Raw genomic sequence first — 19,205 nt, forward strand, 5'->3', positions numbered from 1 at the left:
CCAGTTCCGTAACTAGTTAGATGTGCGACAATGCACCAAAACCGTAAAAGCTGTCACCAAACGTGTTGCAGACTCGTTCAAAGATAACTGACGAACTGCCACAAACGTCTTCCTCGCCACCAACCCAATCTCGCCACCTGCATCTCGCCACCAACTCCGTCTCGCAACCAACTCCATCCATCCCATCGAAGCCCGGCTGCAACTCCGACAATCACTTCACTCCAAACACTAATAATGCATCTACATGTGCCACCTCGATGGGGGCGTCCTATGCGTGGTATCTCAATCGTGACATGAAATTGTGTGGTTAGATGGGAAGGCCGTCAGCCGCGAGCTTGACCTTCTTCTTGGGACGAGGCTTGGTAGCTAAGGCGAGTCAGTCTGATGTGATCGGCTGCCACCACGACGCCACTCACCACTGTCCTTCTTCTTGGGTGCTGGGCGCTTCTTGGATACTGGTGTGCCCGCACCGCTGGGGCCGTTCTCGTCGTCGTCATTGTTCTGCTGCGCCTTTTGGGCCGCGCTGAAGAAGCCGTCGTCTTCGTCGTCCATGTTGCCGAGGCCGTCGCCAAAGGCAGACTTCTTGGGTCCACCGAAGGCAGGGGCGACGTATCCGTGGGCCTCCGCAGCCTTGCGCTTGGCCATCGACTCTGCAAGCTCCTCGTCGTCCATGAAGAGCGAGGCGATCTCGGCAGGCTTGGCGACCTCGTTGAGCGACTTGGTGCCCACGACAATGTCCTGCACATCCTTCTTGGCGCGAGCAAGCTTGACGATGCGCTCTTCGATGGTGCCGCGGGCGATAAGGCGGTACACTGTGACCTGTTTGGTCTGGCCCACACGGTGCGCACGGTCCATGGCCTGGGCATCGTTGGAAGGGTTCCAGTCATGGTCGTCTAAGTTGTGTCAGCATGTGCGCCGTACTTGAAAGAATGGCTCAACTCACAGAAAATGACAGTGTCAGCGGCAGTAAGGTTGATACCAAGACCACCAGCACGGGTGGACAGACAGAAGACGAAGATGTCGGGGTTGGTCTGCCACGAGGTGACCATGTCTCGACGCTCGCCAATGGGCGACGAACCGTCAAGGCGGAGGTACTTGTACTGGCGGTAGATGAGGTACTCCTCGATGAGGTCCATCATCTTCGTCATCTGGAAGTACAGCAGGACACGGTGTCCGCCGTCCTTGAGTTCGCGGAGAAGGTCGTCCAAACGGGCGAGCTTGGCCGAGTCGACGATCAATCGCTTCGTCGGCGGGATGCGGAGCGAAGAGAGAGGTGCCTGGTTCTCGTCTGAGCTACCAAGCAGGCCTCGAGGCGCAACACCGGGCACAAGCGCGTCCAGAGCCGCGACTGCCTGGGGCTCGTCGAGATCGCTTGGCGTCACGCCGTACAGGGCGGATCGCACAATGTCGTCGTTGCGCAGGCGCTCGCCCACATTGACAGACAGCCGGCTCGACGAGACGGGCTTGATGGCTGGGGCGACGACATTGTCGACTGCAAAGCGAGCTCCGGGACGCGACAGGTACGACTGGTTCCACGTCCTCGACGTGATATCACGCAGGGGAGCGAGGTCCGAGCCAGTGGCAGCCGCATGTGGCACCCGTGGCGCTGGTGGCGAGAACTTGCGTGACGTCGAGGCAGCGAGGTCAGAGTCGGTGATGAAAGGTCCCTTTGTCACAACCTCGAGGGCGTCCTCTGATCCGTCGAGCAGCTTGACAAGAGGGTGCGCTTTGGCGCGGCGGTTGGCCTCGGCGGGGGACCAGTCGACAATCTTGAGGAAGCCGAAGGCTGACTGGTCCTGCTTGATCGAAGAGTTGATCCACTCCGTGCTCCAGATGTTGAGCAGGTTCTGCAACACGTGCGTGTCCGAACCGGCCAGGCTGTTCTCGCTGGGCAGGTTGAGCATGCCTCCTTCTGTCCACATGATGCGAGGCAGCTGCACCTCGATGGGGTTGCGAGCAGAGTCGGGGCAGTAGAGCATGTCGCCTTGACGGTTGAGGTTGCCACTGTGGCTAAACGAGCCGAACAAGAAGGGCGAGACCACATCGGCGCGCTCGAAGAGATCAGGGTGGTTACAGACCTTGCGGAACTGCATCACCAAGTTCATGAGGTTCTTTGCGCTCATCTTGTCGTCTGCGTTGTTAACCTGGGCGAGAAGATCCTCGATCGAGACACGCTGGCGAAGGGCCTTGTAAATGGAGCGCTGGCGTTGACTCAGGTCGACGAGGACGTCAATCTCAATCTTGTCGCCAAGCTCCTTCTGGACGTGCTTCTTGACACGACGGAGCATGAACGGCTTGAGGATCATGTGGAGACGCTTCAGCTGCTCGGGCTTGAGCGTCGAGTTGCCTCCTCCGGCGGCGTTCTCAATATCCTTGGAGAACCACTCGCTAAACTCTTCGTGCGAGTCGAACAACGACGGCATGATGAAGTGAAGCAGAGCCCACAGTTCTGGGAGTGTCAGAATATACTCGTTTGACGCAGTGCTTACCGTGCATCGAGTTCTGGATCGGAGTACCCGTCAGGAGCAGACGGTTACGACAGTTGAGAGACAGGAGCGACTTCCAGCGTGCGGACGACGAGCTCTTGATGGCCTGGGCCTCGTCCAAAATCATGTACTGCCAACGCATCATCTGGAAGTACTTCTCGTCCTGTACAGCTAATTGGTAGCTGGTGACGAGAATGTGGAACGGCGAGTCCTCGTTGAAGGTCTGGTTCTTGCGGTTCCAGATGCGACGCAGAGTCTCACGGTCCTTGGGCGAACCCCAGTAGGGCAATGCCTTGAGGCGGGGGACGAAACGAGCCAGCTCTTGCTGCCAGTTGTGAAGAGTCGAAGCGGGCGCAATGACAAGGAAAGGTCCCCATAAGTTGTGGACCTCGGCGAGGTAGGCCAGCAGGGAGATGGACTGAATGGTCTTTCCGAGACCCATCTCATCGGCGAGGATGCCGTTGATGCCCTGCTCGTAAAGGTTTCCGAGCCAGGTGAGACCCTTGAGCTGGTACTCCTTGAGCTGAGCCATGAGCATCTTGGGCTGGGTGATGGTGACCTGGTCCTCGCCCATCGAGGGGTTCTGGAAGTTGAGCTCGTCGCCATCCACTGTGAAAGTCAGCAGCAAGCCCGGCTCGTCAAACGCACTGGTGTCATCATCGAGTTCAGCCTCGCCGTTCTGGGCACCCGGTCGGGCAGAGTCGAACTGTCGGGCCTTGTCTCGTGCAGCCTGGATAGCAGCCTGGGCTCCCTTGGCGGCATGGCGGCGAAGGTTCTCCTCGTCGTCGTCATCGTAGTCGATGTCGGGTAAGACTTCGGCAGAGTCGACATTCTCCAGCTCGTCGGCACCCTTTGGTGCAACTGGAGCTGGTGTGACGTCTCCGCCGTCCATGTTCTCGGCCTCATGCGTCTTGATCTTCTTGCCGATGAAGTGCGAGTAGAGTTCGGTTTGAGTGAGCAAGAAGTTGAGCTTACGAGCTTGACGCTTGCTTTCGCGAGCCTCTTCCTCTGCCTTGGCCTTCTCCATCGCCTCCTTCTCGGCGCGCTTTCTAGCGGCTAATTCCTCCTTTTCGTTCTTCTTCCAGTAGACGAGCATCTCGCGCATGACCTTCTTGGCTTTGGCGGCGGCATCCTTGTTGGTGCGGTTGTTGGTACGGAACGTCGGCTTCGTGCTGCGTTGGCTGAAGGCGTTGCGCACGCAAGCCTGGGCGGTACGCATAGCATCCATCTTGGCCGTGCTCTCCGAGGCTTGCATGACGCGGTATACCTGGTGCAAGTCAGCGTCTGGTCTCTTGAAAGTGTCACCTACCTTCGGGGCGTCTCTGATGATTTGGGCCCACGCCTGCTTCTGCAGATCCTCGACCAAGCCGAGTCTGACGTGCGCTTCGGCTTCGGACACGCCGCGGGGGTCGTACGTGTTGGGGGTGTGCTGCTCCATTTGGACGAGGAGGGCGGGACCACCAAACTCGACAACGTGTTCGCCGCCGTCCGTGTCCATGCCGTCGTTGGCCTGCTGGATGGCCTGTTGCATGGCGATAGCTCCGGCCTTGGACTTGAGCTCCTTCTCCTCCTTGCTAGGGCGAGTCCACCTGCCCTTGCCGACGCCTGGCTCTCTCGCCTTGCTTGTGCGGGGCTTCTTGGCGACAGACACAGGGGTGTCGCCGTTCTCCAGAAGGGAAAGGGCGTCGTCTTCATCATCCGCACCCTTGAGTTCGTCAATCTCGGAGGCGTCGACGGCGAGGCTGTCCTTTGCGCTCTTCTTCTTGCGCTTGGTCGCCTTCTTGACTGGTTGGGGCGTGCTGGCTGGCTCTTCCAGCAAGGCAGCGATATCGGCATCGGCTTCCTCTGCTGCAACGGACCGGTCGCCAGCCTCGCTCCCCTCGTCGTCACGGTTCTGCGCCTTACGCATAGCCTTCCAGCCCTTTGCAGGGCCTGGCTTCTTGCGCATGGTGCCGTCCTTCCTCAGTGCTGCTGGGCCGTTCTTCTTGAGCCACATTTCGTCTTGAACTTGCTTGACGTCGTCCTCGGTTAAGCCTCGCAGGTCATCTGCCTCGACCTTGGCCATGACCTCGGCACGCGTCAAGCCTGATGGCCACACGATTGACGTCGCGTCCCTGTTGACCTCTGGAGGCTCACCGCCGTCATCCTCAGCCGCGGATGACGCGCCCATGGGCGAGCTGGGGTGGGCGTCGCCTTCGACCAGGCCGAGAAGCTCGTCGTCGATCGCCGCCGACGCCGCAGACTTTTTGTTTCTGCGGACGTATTTCTTCTTGGGAATCTCAATCCCCGCAGCAAGAGCAGCCTCCTTTGCTTGCCTCTGGGCGATGCGGGTAGGGTGGTCTGCCGGCCAGCCCTTGCGCTTAACGGGGACCTTGACCTGCTCAGAATCACCATTCTGGAGCATTGCTGGTGTCCAGCGCAGCATGTCAAAGGCCTCGACTTCGCGTCTCATCTGGAACGCGCGCAGCTTCTCCTGCCACACTTCCTCGTTGGACACGAGGCTGTCGTCGGGGCGCATCACGAGGTTCTTTTTGCTGCCTCCAGTCGGAGCAGCAGGAGGTGTTTCAGCCACTGGGTGCTGGGGTTCGACCGAGCGACGGTCTGAACCTGGGCTGGATGGAGGGGCAGGAGATGCGCGACCGTTGCGCTTCCAGCCTGATGGCTCGTAGGGCTGGAAGGTTGGAGGGCGAGCAGGCGAAGGGGAGCGATACGCGTAGGATGACGGGCCGGGGTGTGAAGGGACGCCGCCGCTGCCACCACCACGACCGGCGTACGGGCGCTCGTCGTACTCGTCGGCGTAGCGGTCGACAGGAGCTGCCACACGCTGGCTCTCGTATGAACGGTCGCGCTCGAATGATGGGCGGCGACGTTCGTATGTCGGGGGAGCGGCCTTCACGTCGCTGCGGTGGTGATAGCTTGTTCCGACGCTCTGGTGGGCGCCACCGTAATAGTCTGTCGGAGGTCGCGCGCGCGACGAAGACGAGTATGCACGATGGTCACGGTCGTCGTAGGCGCTGTGCGCGGGCGGGTACTCGTAGCGCGATGATGAGCTCTTCCTTGGGAGGTCTGGGACGCGGCTTGAACGCGGTGGTGACGCGGGTGGTGGAGAGTTTACGAGTGCTGATAGCGACATCCGACCAGAAGGCGCCGGGCGTGGTGGAGGTGACAACTGTGATGGAATCAGTACGCGTTGCCTCTGGCGCGAGGGCATGCTATGCAGCTCATGCTGTTGCCGCCTCGCGTCGCCCTCGCCTATAGTACTAACTCCGCGGTCCACGTCCATAGCTGCTGCCCCAAGCGCGGTTGAAGACTGTATTGGGCTAATACTTGTCGAGTGCCTCGCGGGCCTGTGAAGGCGTGCATGGTCGTAATCAACCATGGTTTGGGGGTTGATGGTGTTGCTGGATGGCGGGTTGTGGGATGTGCACGACTGGGGAAGGGGGGAGAGAGAGAGAGACAAGGTTGTCGTGGGCTGACTCAAGTTGGGGTCGGGGGGGAGAGAATGGCCCCTTGAGGGCTTGCCCAGGCTGGGTGGGTCAATGAGAGTAGGCTATGGTGGAGGGGTTGCAGTTGGGTGGATGTTGTCGGGGTTGATGCTGGGCGTGTTAGTTTTTGGGTGGTGGATGGATGATGGGGAAGATGGATGTGGGAAGGTGAGTAGTGCAACGATGTTAAGAGTAGCGACGGCGGCGGCGGCGACGAGCAGTCATGATTGCATCCTGGAGGGGTTGCTGGGGGGGGGGAAGGGGAGTGGGTGGGTGGGGTCATTGGTTTGGTTGGTTGGGCTCAAGGGGGGGGCCAAGGTGGGTGGGTGGTTTGCTTTGGGACGTGGTGACCGTGGGTGGGTATGGGTGGACGTTCACTCCAGCCAGCCAGCCTAGCCAGCCCAGCCAGCCAGCCAGCCGGCCGGGTTGGGTGAAAACCGACCTCGGGGCGGGGCGGCGCGGCGCGGGGGGCGCGGCACCAACTTGGTGTCATTCCTCCACTCAATCATTGTCGTCGTCGCTTTTTGCTTTTTTCCCTTCCCCCCTTTGCTCCTTTCGTCCTTTTGGCCCCTTTCTCTTCTTGCACCTCGTCGTCTTTCTCCACGTGTAATTTATGCCCCCGTATATACAACAATGAGTGATCCATCCGGCATCCTCTTTGCCTTGATGACGACTGCTGCAGTGACAAGGCAGCAAGCATCAGGCAGTATCATCCTCGCTCTCGGAAATCTCATCTGACTAAAACTTGCCGCCGTCGCTCTCTTGCACCCATGCTCGCTCGCTCTTGGCCCCGACCCCTGGCTCATGATCCAACCCCTCCCCCACCTTGCTCACCGACCACCTAACACGCCACCCATGCGATGCATCCCCGGCAGTGGTGGTGGTCCTTTGCGGCCAATGCACAATAGCATACACGATAGCACACCCGCCACCAAAGCCTAGTGCGCATAGTGCGCGTCCACCTCCACATTGTCGTATGGTCTTCCTTCTAGTTGCCTTGGTTTTTTTCTCACTCATTGTGTCGCCTCTTCCCTTTCTCCTTGCCCCCCAACCGAATTCACCCGGGGCCATCCTCCCTCGCTCCAACCTAGATCTCATCCACACGCCCCCCTCCTGCCCCCCCAAGACAATGCACCACCAAGTGTCACGCGCTCCAACCGGGCCCACTGCATCCATCCATGCGAGGCCGGCTGTCTGCCACACGCGCTGGCTCCACTGGGCGGCCACTGCGCGCGGCGTATCATATCAGCTCGGCCAATCGGCCCGTCACGTGCAGTGATGGCGCGCGGAGCACGCCGCAAGCAGTGCTGGCCTGGGCCTGGTGACGCGGTCGCTGATGCGTCGTGTGGCTGCATCCATTGCAGCAGGTCATGTTGTGTCCTCTTTACGCATCCGGTATGCGGGTGGGAGTGTGAAATGGGCACTGTGCAGCGTCGTGGGGCGCGGAGCTGAAAACGGGCCATTTCAAACAATGGCGACGACGGGCCAACGTGTTGGACGAGTATTAATTTTGGGACAAGCAGTCGCAGCAGTGGCGCGCGAAGTGGCGAGGCGAAGCGAGGCAGAGGCGCGCGTTTGGAAAAGTCACGGGACTGGGCAACTGGGTGGTGGGTGGGTGCACACTGATTAGCACGATACAGGGAACAAAGTACCCGTGCCTGACTATCTCGTGCCTGAGCGGGTCGTGATGGGTGGGTGTGTTGGCCATGTGTGTGTGGCGCGTTGCGGGTGATGCCAGTGGCAGGTGGGCACTGGGCGGGCTGCCCAGTGACGGACCGGGCAGCCCCCGCCCCCACCCAACGGATCGTGAGCTACCATGCCCCCCAGCGAGCAGCCATGCCCCCCGGCGAGCACCACTCGCAGCAGCACGGTGCAGGGCCGACGCGTCGCGATCGCGCCGGCCGACCCCGTGTGTTTGTGCCTGTCGTTTGATAGCGCGCACGGGTGCGCGAGGGGTTGATTCGGTGCATCGTGCGCCGTGCAACGTGCGCCCGTCGATGGATCGGGCCGCCCATGAGCACCAGGTGCAGGTCCTGACGCTGTGCTGGATCGCTGTGCGGTGCATGGCGTGCACGCCTGCGCGTCTGCCTGCGCCGCCATGTTGCCTGCCTGATTCAAACTACCTTTACGTAACTACGTAATCGTAATGAATCGTCCTACCCCGCAGGCGTTAATAATCCGGCGCGTAATGGAGCAATTTGGAGTGGCAGCCAGTAGCTCTTGGCAGCAAAGAGTGTCGTGTCTTCCCCGGCACGATGGCCCGGTGGAGGAAGGCCTGCGGCGGCTGGGGCCAGCAAGTTGGTTTGGCGCGTCGTCCTCGTTGCAGAGGCATGCATGCGTTGGGTAGTACCAGTGCCTCGGCGTAAGTCGGCAAGGCCATGCTCGGCCTTGTGGGTGGCCGCCCTCCCCCTCTGGCAGCTATCCGAAGGGAAGAGGCGTGGGGTCGGGTCTGGGCCGAGGGAAGGGCACCGCGAAGGATCCCGGAGAAGAGGACGCGCGGGGACGGGGTGTACTGGGTCTGAGGCTGGGCCGTGTCCGTGGCCTGTGATGGCGAGGTTGGTACGGAGTTCGAGGTCGACGTGTGACGGCTCAAGCGGTGCCTCTTAGGTCAGAGACGCAGAGGGCTCAAGACGATACACTCGATAGAACACCAACCATGGCCGGTAGTACAGGTTACAACGAACGGAGAGGAGGTGACGGTTCGTGCAGGCCATGTGGCAGGTCGGTGGTCGACCTGTTCAGCGACGAGGCAACCCGACGTCCATGCCGACGACGAGGGCAGCATCCTCCAGGAGACGATGTGAGACGACCTGGAGACGATTCCGACCTCCACCCCCCAACCAACCAACCCCCGCCCCATGCGCAGCATCACCAGAAGCCAGCCCGACGGGCAGAAGCCCCGGCATACCGCGCCGCCGCCACAACAGGGGCGGGATGCGTCGGCTGCCCCCAGGCGTGTGTCAGCATTCCCGCATTCTCAGCACCAGAGGTGCACGCCGTGACCGAGGAGGCGCCGAGCTCGGAGCGGCGGCGATTTCCGCCGCCGCGCCGGCCTGGGTGCTATTATTGGCTTGGGCGGCCGCGGGGGGGGGAGGGGGGGGGGGTAGCTGGCGACGGCGTCGTGGCTGATATCGCGCCGACATGTCGGGCTGGGATCTGTGCAACCCGGGGAGGAGAAGAGCCGAGCTGGTGGCGGGTGGCAGACGGATGTCCAGCCTCCTCTGGCCCGCACATGGAGCAAAGACCACCGCACCGAGTGGCGGGGGCTCGCTGCGACGACACCACCCAGACTCCGGGGCTCGGCGGGGGCGATGCCGCGTAGGGGAGCCAGCACCAGATGCCAGCGGTACCCTTCTGCACGCCGTGGCAGAGTGGCAGGCGCGTGGCACCCGGCACGACGCCCATACCCCACCCACACACCCCACCTCCGTGCCCGGCGAGATGGCCGAGCGGTCTAAGGCGCTGTGTTAAGGTGTTACTTCGTGTACATCCGCAGTCTTCGGACGTGGGTTCGAATCCCACTCTCGTCAAGCGGGGCTTCACTGCCTCCAATAGCCAATGCTTTTGGCGACGACGAGAGGGAGGCAGAGTAAAGGTCAGGGGGAGCGCGTGGCCAATCCGGTCGCGTGTGGCGCTGCCATATGCCGCGTCCCTGTGCCCATGCCCTGCTCCCTGTTGCTCCGTTAACTCCCCACGCATATGCTAACAAGTACATGTAGTGCTATGCAACGTATGTGGTCTAGAATCTACGCATGGGCTACACTCCACCCGACGGCCTACACCCCGCCCCACGGCCTACACAACCCAGATAATACTCGCCCCCTCATCGCCCGCGCTGACAATCACCTGCGCCTGCGGCAGGCCCGCGGGCGACTCCCACCCCTCTGGCGCCGGCGCGACCGCCACGCTGTTGACCGCGCCGGCGTGCCCGACGTGCTCGGCGACAAGCGTGCCGGTGCGCACGTCCCACGTGCGGAGGGTGCGGTCGAGCGCCGACGTCGTGACGAGGTACTGGCAGGGCGCGGGGTGGGCCGCGATGGCAGTAACGGGCTCAGGGTGGCGGAGCTGCGCGCGGACGCGGCCGCTCGTCGCGTCGAACACGAACACCTGGCCGTCGGTGCCGGCGGACACGAGGACGACGCCCTTGTTCCCGTCGGCGCCGTTGAGTAGGTCGACAAAGACCAGCGCCTCAACGCTCTCGCGCAGCGCGTGCCCCTCGAGCGTGTTGACAATCTCGCCGCGCGGGAGGGCGACGAGGCGGACGCGCCCGCCGGCACCGCCGACCGCCGCGAGCGCGCCGTTCGGGCTCACCGCCAGACTCGTGATCCCGTGGATGGACGGGTCGAGCGTCGGCGCGTGCGGCGGGTAGAAGATCGACGTCTTGAACTCGTATGTTGATGCCACGGGGTTCCAGAGGATGAGCGACGAGTCGAGCGAGGAGGTCAGGAGCTGCTTGCCGGCAGGCGGGGGGAAGATGCCGGCCGTGCTGGCCATCGTGTGTGAGGAGAGGACCGACATTGTCCGGCCAGTAGGCACTGGGGATGGTTAGTTGACACTGCCAGCGGTGGGGGCGCCACCTACAGTTCCACATCCACACCGTCGCGTCCTCGCAGCCGGCAGAGAGTACTGTCCCCTTGGGGTGCCAGGTCAACCACTGGACCTCGCCGCCGGCCTCGAGGCTGGTGATGAACTCCCAGTGGCGCCACGCCTCCGGGTCGTCATCGGAGGGTGACGTGCCGCGCAGCTGTGCGAGCTTGCTCTTGACCCGGCGCCAGACGCGCACGCGCCCGTCCAGCCCGCCCGTGGCGACGTACTCGCCGTCCGTTGAGAAGGCTGCCGCGGCCACCGAGTCCGTGTGGCCCGTCAGCTCGATCGGCTTGAAGTGCTCGCGCGTGAACGGCCCCTTGCCGGCCGGGATAGGCGAGAAGAGGAACCCGCGGTCGTCTTGCCCCCCGCTCACTGCCAAGGGCGGGTTGGGGAAGGAAGGGTGCAGCGCGAGCGCGAAGATGGCCGAGTCGGGCTTGTGCAGGACTGGGGTCAGCGGCGGCGCACACACAAGGCCTTACACGTCCCGCCGATGGCGTTGTCCGGCCGCTCCTTCGGCTCCCCTGGCTCGTCCTTGATCATCGGCTCGGCACCAGACGCGGCGGTGAGGTCCTCATCGTCGTCCTCAAACTCGGCGTCGCTCCCCTCGTCCTCGTACACCTCGTCAATGTCGTCCTCGCCGAGGATCACGTCGTCTTCTGGGTCGTCGTACGGCATGGCGGAGAATCAGGTGGGGTGGGCGATGGTAAGAGTGTCAGCGAGCTCGATGAGCTCGAGCGTTTGTTTTCGTCTTATCGCACGCGAGCTCACTCAGCGCCTGACTAAGAGAAATTCGAGTGGAGGGGGCCTCCGCGCCTCCACTTGGCGTCATTGAGAGTCACGTGACATGTACCACGCGATCAGCACGTGGCAGTGTCAGATGTGGCATTTTTTGCTCTATGCAATCTCGGGTTTCCCGTCGTGGCTCCGTCGCGCTTCCCATCAAGCAGATTAGCTGGGTCCACGTATGTCGTCCTTCGCATGCTTGAACCGCCTTCGTTAGTGGCCCCATTCCCCGCATATGGGTGGGAGACAATGCGGGCCTGAGGGACTAATAGGCTATATTGATGAAGCTGAGGCGGCTCTCACCGCCATATCCCGGCAGTGGCGCCAAAGAACCCTTGGAAAAAAGCCGACGTTTCTCCACCGAGCGATCCGAAAACGTAAACAAGGGTGTGTGGAGCCTCGCCCCCTCCGTACGACGCACGAGGGAGAAGCCGGCGTGCTGCTCCTTCGTGGCGCACGGGCTGTGAGTCATGGCATGGACATGCAACGATGCGAGGTCGGACGATGGGCCGTCCGCGGCGACGCAGGAGTCGAGTCGAACGACGCCGAGCCCTTCGCCGCTCGCCGCGGCACCGGAGCCGCCTCCGGCGCGAGAGTAGCGAGCGTATTGACAAAGCTTGGTCAGGCCGAGCTGGGGCCGGGCTCTTGGCCCGGACATGAGTCAATCTCCGAAGATGCATACATACTCCCAGGACGCCGCACTTTCCCAGGTGCGCGTCCCCTCGGCATGCCGTGCATGCCGCCGCGGCGGCTCGCGTCTCCAGGGGCGTCCGGTCCGACTTGGAGGCGAGGTGGAGCGGTGCCGGGCGAGGCGAGGCGAGCGCGAGTGCGGCGACGAAAATGGCTCGACAGGCAACGACATGTGGGTGGGGGTCGGACGACCCTGAGGCCGCCTTGACTCACCCGCTATCTCAGGGCGGCGTCTTTTCACGGTATCGGGGGTTGGAAAGCCGGGCCACCTGCTCCCTGCCCTGTTGCACAACAAGCCGCCTGCTCGTACAACCCGTCGGCATGACTCATTGCCCGCTGTGCACGGCGAGTGTTTTGGCAACGCCGGCAGCCCGGCACCCAGGGCACATGGGGACGTACGTTTGAGAATCACGATGTCGCCTGGCGTCGTAGCATTCAATGTGCAGACCACTCGCCCTGCTCGCCCCCCTCGAGGCCTGTCGCAAGGTGCCCAGGTGGGGTGGAGAGGATCCGAACCGCCGGGCCTGGTCGGTACAGGTCTGCGCAACTCGGATCCGGGGCATGCCAAGAGAGTATGAGTGAGCCCGCCGGGCAAGGCATGTGGCCTCGAGGCGATCGCGCCGATGCAAGCAATGACGTCCGCCCATGTGAGGATTCTCACTGGCGCGCGCAGTCTCGGCGCACGCTCGGCGCCCGACCGGCGGCGATGACGACGACCTGGGCTGCTGCGCCTCGGGCTGCCTTTCGTGCTCGATGTTCCATGCACCCCCTCCGCAGCAGCCTCCCCTGCGGGCAGATTGGTGAGGGACCTCGGGTCCGGCCATCAACAACACGTCAGCCAGACCCGCCGTCGCCTCGCCGTACGCCGTGTCAACCTCGCTATTGACAACCTGCTCCCATTTCCAGGACCGGGGAGCGCGAGTTAGTAGCAATCCCTGAAAATATTTAGCCCGCCGCCTCGACAACACCACGTCGGAAGAGGCACTCATCTGTGCGAGAGTGCGTTCCAGCTCCCCCACTTTCCTGGTATCGAACGACACGGCCTGTCGGTACCGCATCGGCTCAGTCAACTTTTACTGCGAGAGCTTCATAAGCACGAGGGGTGTTGCCCGTGTTTGTTCCCTCCTTTTTTCCTCTTTCTCGCCACCTCTGTCGCCGTTGTTGTTGTTTACGACAAACAGCCACCACCACCACCACCCCCACCACCATGGGTGTTGACGAAAAAAACACGGTGGCTCCACCACCACCAAACTCGGTTGCGGCCGCTGCTGCCGCCGAGACCCAGGACAACTCGTCGTCTGACTCGGGCACCTTTGCTGGCGACGACTCCCGCCTCGACCTGGGTGCCGACGGCAAGCCCAACCGCTCGGAGACTTCGTCGTTCGTCGGCGAGCTCGGCCAGGGTGGCGTTTCCGTCCACCGCGCAAAGGCAGAGTTTGCCGCCCTCGAGCGCCGCTACTCAACCCTCTCGCAGAACTCGAACGAGCTCAAGCGCACCCCAACCAGCCGCTCCATTCGCTCGGCCTTTGGCTCGCGCCCCGAGCGCACCCGCACCACTGACACGGCCGCCGTTTCCGACGCCGAAAAGGGCCAGAACTCCGAGGAGGAGTTCAACCTCTCCGAGGAGCTCCGCGCCGGCCGCGACGCCGCCGACAACGCCGGCATCAAGCACAAGAATGTCGGTGTCATCTGGGAGGACCTCGAGGTCATCGGCGCTGGCGGCATGAAGATGAACATTCGCAACTTTAGCAATGCGGTCATTGAGCAGTTCATGATGCCCGTCATCCAGCTCATGGGCGTGTTTGGCTACAACCCGTTCGCGCCCAAGCCCAAGACGATCCTCTTCCCCACCTCGGGTGTGCTCAAGCCCGGAGAGATGTGTCTCGTCATCGGCCGCCCCGGTGCCGGCTGCTCCACCTTCCTCAAGACGATTGCCAACCAGCGCGACTCGTTCCTCGAGGTCAAGGGCAACGTCGAGTACGCCGGTGTCGGCGCCAAGGAGATGCACAAGCTCTACGCCGGCGAGGTCCTCTACAACCAGGAGGACGACGACCACCTCCCCACCCTGACTGTGGCGCAGACGCTCCGCTTCGCGCTCCAGCTCAAGAGCCCCAAGAAGCGCATCCCCGGTGTCTCGGACGCCCAGTGGCGCGAGGACCTCCTCAACCTCCTCCTGTCCATGCTCAACATCAAGCACACTGCCAACACCATTGTCGGTAACGCCTTTGTCCGCGGTGTGTCGGGTGGTGAGCGCAAGCGTGTGTCGATTGCCGAGCAGTTCTGTTCGGGTGCCGTCCTCTCGTCGTGGGACAACTCGACTCGCGGTCTCGACGCCTCTACCGCGCTCGACTACGCCAAGTCGCTCCGCCTCCTCACCGACATTATGCAGCAGACGACCTTCGTCTCGCTCTACCAGGCCGGCGAGGGCATCTACGACCAGTTTGACAAGGTGCTCGTCCTCAACGAGGGCCACGTCGTCTACTTTGGCCCCGCCAAGGAGGCCCGCGCTTACATGGTCGGCCTCGGCTACCTCGACCTGCCCCGCCAGACGACGGCCGACTACCTCTCGGGCTGCACCGACCCCAACGAGCGCCGCTTCCAGGAGGGCCGCGATGAGTCCAACGTCCCCTCGACGCCTGAGAAGATGGCCGAGGCCTTTGTCGCCTCGGACATTAACCGCCGCATGATCGAGGACAAGAATGAGTACAAGACCAAGATGGAGGCCGACGAGCACGACCGCGAGCAGTTCCGCCAGGCTGTCCTCGAGCAGAAGCACCGTGGTGTCTCGAAGAAGTCGCCTTACACCGTCAGCTTCTTCTCTCAGGTCATGGCCATCACCAAGCGCCAGACCATCCTCAAGTTCCAGGACAAGTTTGGAGTCTACACTGGCTACGCTACGTCCGTCATCATTGCTCTCATTGTCGGTTCGGTCTACTTCCGCCTCCCCACCTCGGCCTCTGGTGCTTTCACCCGCGGCGGTCTTCTCTTCCTCGGTCTTCTGTTCAACGCCCTCACTTCGTTCTCTGAGCTTCCCGGCCAGATGATGGGTCGCCCCATCCTCTTCCGTCAAGTTGGTTACCGATTCTACCGCCCATCCGCCTATGCCGTCGCGGCCGTCGTCTCCGACGTGCCCTTCAACGCGTCCAACATCTTCCTGTTCAGTATCATCCTCTACTTCATGGGTGGTCTTGTCTCGAATGGCGGCGCGTTCTGGACCTTCTACCTCTTCGTGCTCACCACATTCCTGGTCATGGCTGGCTTCTTCCGTACCCTCGGTGTCGCCACGCAGGACTTCAATGTGGCCGCTCGTCTTGCGTCGGTCCTCATCTCGCTCATGGTCACGTACACTGGTTACATGATTCCAGTGTTCAGGATGAAGCGCTGGCTTTTCTGGATCTACTACCTCAACCCGCTGTCGTACGGCTACGAGGCCATCTTCGCCAACGAGTTCTATCGCATCGACATGGTCTGCGACAACAACTACATCATCCCCCGTAACATCCCTGCTGCTAACATCACCGGCTACCCCGACACTGTCGGTCCCAACCAGCTCTGTTCCATTGCTGGCTCGGTTGCCGGCCAGTCGCTCGTTACCGGCTCTCAGTACATGTACGACGGCTTCCGCTTCGAGAAGGCCCACATGTGGCGTAACTTTGGCATCCTCATCGGCTTCTTCCTCTTCTTCATGTTCCTCCAGATGTTCTTCATGGAGACCCTCCAGATGGGTGCCCGCCACCTCTCGATCGTCGTCTTCAAGAAGGAGGACAAGGAGCTCAAGGAGCGCAACGAGCGCCTCGCCGAGCGCCGCGACGCCTTCCGTGCCGGCAAGCTCGACCCCGACCTCAGCGCCCTGTCCATGGCCCCTGTCCCCTTCACATGGGAGAAGCTCCACTACACTGTCCCCGTGCCCGGTGGCCAGAAGGTCCTCCTCAACGATGTCTACGGCTACGTCAAGCCTGGTACCCTCACTGCTCTCATGGGCGCCTCGGGTGCCGGTAAGACGACTCTTCTCGACGTTCTCGCCGCGCGTAAGAGCATTGGTGTTATCGGCGGCGACATCCTCATGAACGGTCGCCCCATCGACGTTTCGTTCGCCCGTGGCTGTGCGTACGCCGAGCAGCTCGACGTCCACGAGTGGACTGCCACCGTGCGCGAGGCCCTCCGTTTCTCTGCCTACCTCCGCCAGCCTCAGGACGTGCCCAAGGAGGAGAAGGACGCCTACGTCGAGGACATTATCGAGCTCCTCGAGCTCCAGGACCTCGCCGACGGCATGATCGGTTTCCCCGGCTACGGTCTCTCGGTCGAGGCCCGCAAGCGTGTCACCATCGGTGTCGAGCTTGCCGCCAAGCCCGACCTGCTCCTCTTCCTCGACGAGCCCACCTCGGGTCTTGACGGCCAGTCGGCGTACAACATTGTCCGCTTCCTCCGCAAGCTCACCGCCGCCGGCCAGAAGATCCTCTGCACCATCCACCAGCCCAACGCGCTCCTTTTCCAGTCGTTCGACCGCCTCCTCCTGCTCCAGCGCGGCGGCGAGTGCGTCTACTTTGGTGACATTGGCCAGGACTCGAGGGTCCTCATCGACTACCTCGAGCGCAACGGCGCCAAGGTGCCCGAGGACGCCAACCCGGCCGAGTTCATGCTCGAGGCCATTGGCGCCGGTTCGCGCAAGCGTATCGGCGGCGACTGGCACGAGAAGTGGAAGGCCTCGCCCGAGTTTGCCCAGGTCAAGGAGGAGATTGCCACGCTCAAGGCCGATGCGCTCGCCAAGCCCCTCGAGGACACTGGCAAGCCGTCCGAGTACGCCACCAGCTTTGCCTACCAGCTCAAGGTTGTGCTCGAGCGCACCAACGTCGCCCTCTGGCGCAACGCCGACTACCAGTGGACGCGTCTGTTCGCGCACATTGCCATTGCCATGGTCGTCCTGCTCACCTTCCTCCGCCTCGACAACTCGTACCTCGCGCTCCAGTACCGCGTCTTCGCCGTCTTCTTCGCGACCATTCTCCCCGCGCTGGTCCTCGCCCAGATCGAGCCCCAGTACATCATGTCGCGCATGACCTTCAACCGTGAGGCGAGCTCCAAGATGTACTCGTCGACCATCTTTGCCCTCACCCAGCTCATCGCCGAGATGCCCTACTCGGTGCTTTGCTCGGTCGCCTTCTTCCTCCTCCTCTACTACGGTGTTGGCTTCCCCACGGCGTCGAGCCGCTCGGGCTACTTCTTCCTCATGATCCTCTTCACCGAGATCTACTCGGTGACGCTTGGCCAGGCCGTCGCCGCGCTCTCGCCTTCGATCATTGTGGCCGCGCTGTTCAACCCCTTCCTCCTTGTGCTCTTCTCCGTCTTCTGCGGTGTCACGGCCCCGCCCGCCACCCTGCCCCACTTCTGGCGCTCGTGGATGTACCCGCTCGACCCCTTCACCCGCCTCATCTCGGGTCTCGTGTCGGTCGCGCTCCAGGACGTCCCCGTCTACTGCAAGGACGACGAGTTCAGCCGCTTCCCCCCGCCCGTGGGCCAGACGTGTGCCGAGTACGCTGGCAAGTTTGCCGCCGTCATGGGTGGCTACTTCCAGAACCCCGACGCGACCGACATGTGCAACTACTGCCAGGTGTCCAAGGGCCAGTACTTCTTCCGCGCGCTCGAGATCGACTTTAGCACTCGCTGGCGCGACTTTGGCATCTACCTCTGCTACTCGGTCTTCAACATTATCGTCCTCATCCTCGCCGCCCGTTACCTCAGGTGGCAGAAGCGATAGTGGAGTCGTGGAGTTGCACGTCTTGGACATAGATATAGAGTCCCACCGAAGCTACTACTTCGCACAATCAAAGCATGCAGTGTTTCTCGTATAACTGGGGTGAGGGGGGGTCAGTGGCAAGTACTCGAGGGGGAGGCAGTCATCAGGTGGCCATGTGTGCTTCCGCCACGTGGTGACGTCGCCATCGGCGACCGCCACTCGGCACCACCGAATCGTCGACGGCGCGACGGCGCAACTCGGCGAGTCGAGCCACGCACGCCGACCAACAGTCATCGTCATCGCGCTCGTCTCAACAACACTCGTCCATTCCACCCCATCGCACGCGACAGACCGACCCCCAGCGGACGTACCACTTGCCCGCGGCTGGCGACCGAACGACCACGCCGCACGCGCTCACGCTCGCCGATAACAAGCAGCAGCAGCCCCCCGCCCCATCCACGCGCCATGCCGTCCCTCCCGTCCTACTCGCTCCCGTCGTACCCCAGCCCCCATGCGGCCGTCCTCTCGGCGTTTGAGAAGGTCGAAGAGTTCCTCCTGCGGAGCTACCCCGTCAAGGATGTGCCGCTGCGATTGAGGCCGGTGAGTTGGGCTGAGGGCGAGCGGAGCGAGCCAGCGTCCTCCCAGCCTTGCTGACACGCCGTCTCCCTCGCCTCAACTCAACCCCCGGCGCCAACCCCCCACACACCAGGCCATGGTCTTTGTCGTCGCGGCGTGGCTCCTCCTCCTCGGCGTGTTAGGCTTCGCGCCGCTCCCGACGCTCCCGATCAACGACAAGGCGCTGCACTTCTTCGGCGTGAGTTGCCGCGCCTCCGCCCCGCTAACTGTCCTTAGCTCGGCTTCGCCACCTTCCTCATCTACTTTGTGCTCGAGGTCCCAGAGGGCCCGCACAGGAGGATATGGTACATCCGGCGCGCGCCGCTGCTCCTCACCCTCTTCTGCGGCTTCTTTGTCGGCGGCATCGTCAGCGAGATCGTGCAGGGCATGCTTCCTGTGAGTCGCGAGCTAGATTCCTACTGACGCCCAGTGGAAGACGTTCCAGCTCGGCGACATTGTCGCAAACCTCCTCGGCTCAACGGGCTTCCTCTACCTCGCGACCGTGCTCGACAAGCGCAACCGCCGCCGCGCAGAGCTCGCTCAGCTGTACCAGCCCCTCTCGGCATCGGCCGGCGCGTCCTACCGCGACGCCCAGGGCCGGACGCACGCGTTCGCCCCGGCCACGGGTGCGGCCGCCGGCGTCGGCGCCGCTGCTGGATTCGCGCTCGCCGACGCCGATATCGACGCCGCGCACGAGTACGAGCACCGGACCAGCAACGTCTGGGACGACGAGGTCGACGACGCAGAGCTCGGCAACGACGTATTCGCACTCACTGATGGCGAAGACGACCGCGGAGACGATCTCGTTTAGTGTAGCAATAGGCATGG

At 62.6% G+C, this 19,205-nt stretch overlaps 4 protein-coding genes and 1 non-coding gene across 5 annotated transcripts; 3 read left to right on the forward strand and 2 right to left on the reverse strand.

Annotated features, from left to right (window-relative positions):
- Positions 1-307: 307 nt before the first annotated feature.
- On the reverse strand, positions 308-5,769 carry INO80 (putative DNA helicase ino80; the record flags this gene model as incomplete). Its single annotated transcript, XM_069352249.1, has 7 exons — positions 308-366; positions 417-893; positions 944-2,449; positions 2,490-3,095; positions 3,135-3,753; positions 3,796-5,655; positions 5,752-5,769. The coding sequence occupies 7 exons, from the start codon at positions 5,767-5,769 to the stop codon at positions 308-310; spliced, it is 5,145 nt and encodes a 1,714-aa protein (XP_069209667.1).
- Positions 5,770-9,406: 3,637 nt separating this feature from the next.
- Positions 9,407-9,501, forward strand: Q8F55_003720. Its single transcript has one exon. It is a non-coding gene; the product is annotated as a tRNA-Leu (tRNA).
- Positions 9,502-9,766: 265 nt separating this feature from the next.
- Positions 9,767-11,233, reverse strand: SQT1_1 (60S ribosomal subunit assembly or modification protein; the record flags this gene model as incomplete). The annotated part of the gene is made up of 3 exons (XM_069352250.1): positions 9,767-10,506; positions 10,553-11,002; positions 11,038-11,233. 3 exons carry the CDS (start codon positions 11,231-11,233, stop codon positions 9,767-9,769), a joined length of 1,386 nt encoding a protein of 461 aa, XP_069209668.1.
- Positions 11,234-13,238: 2,005 nt separating this feature from the next.
- Positions 13,239-17,783, forward strand: SNQ2 (ATP-binding cassette transporter snq2; the record flags this gene model as incomplete). Its single annotated transcript, XM_069352251.1, has 1 exon — positions 13,239-17,783. The coding sequence occupies one exon, from the start codon at positions 13,239-13,241 to the stop codon at positions 17,781-17,783; it is 4,545 nt and encodes a 1,514-aa protein (XP_069209669.1).
- Positions 17,784-18,227: 444 nt separating this feature from the next.
- Positions 18,228-19,188, forward strand: Q8F55_003723 (uncharacterized protein; the record flags this gene model as incomplete). The annotated part of the gene is made up of 4 exons (XM_069352252.1): positions 18,228-18,362; positions 18,472-18,576; positions 18,615-18,773; positions 18,808-19,188. 4 exons carry the CDS (start codon positions 18,228-18,230, stop codon positions 19,186-19,188), a joined length of 780 nt encoding a protein of 259 aa, XP_069209670.1.
- Positions 19,189-19,205: the final 17 nt, after the last annotated feature.

This window comes from Vanrija albida, assembly GCF_041260175.1.
Source record: "Vanrija albida strain AlHP1 chromosome Unknown contig_3, whole genome shotgun sequence".
Lineage (NCBI taxonomy): Eukaryota > Fungi > Basidiomycota > Tremellomycetes > Trichosporonales > Trichosporonaceae > Vanrija > Vanrija albida.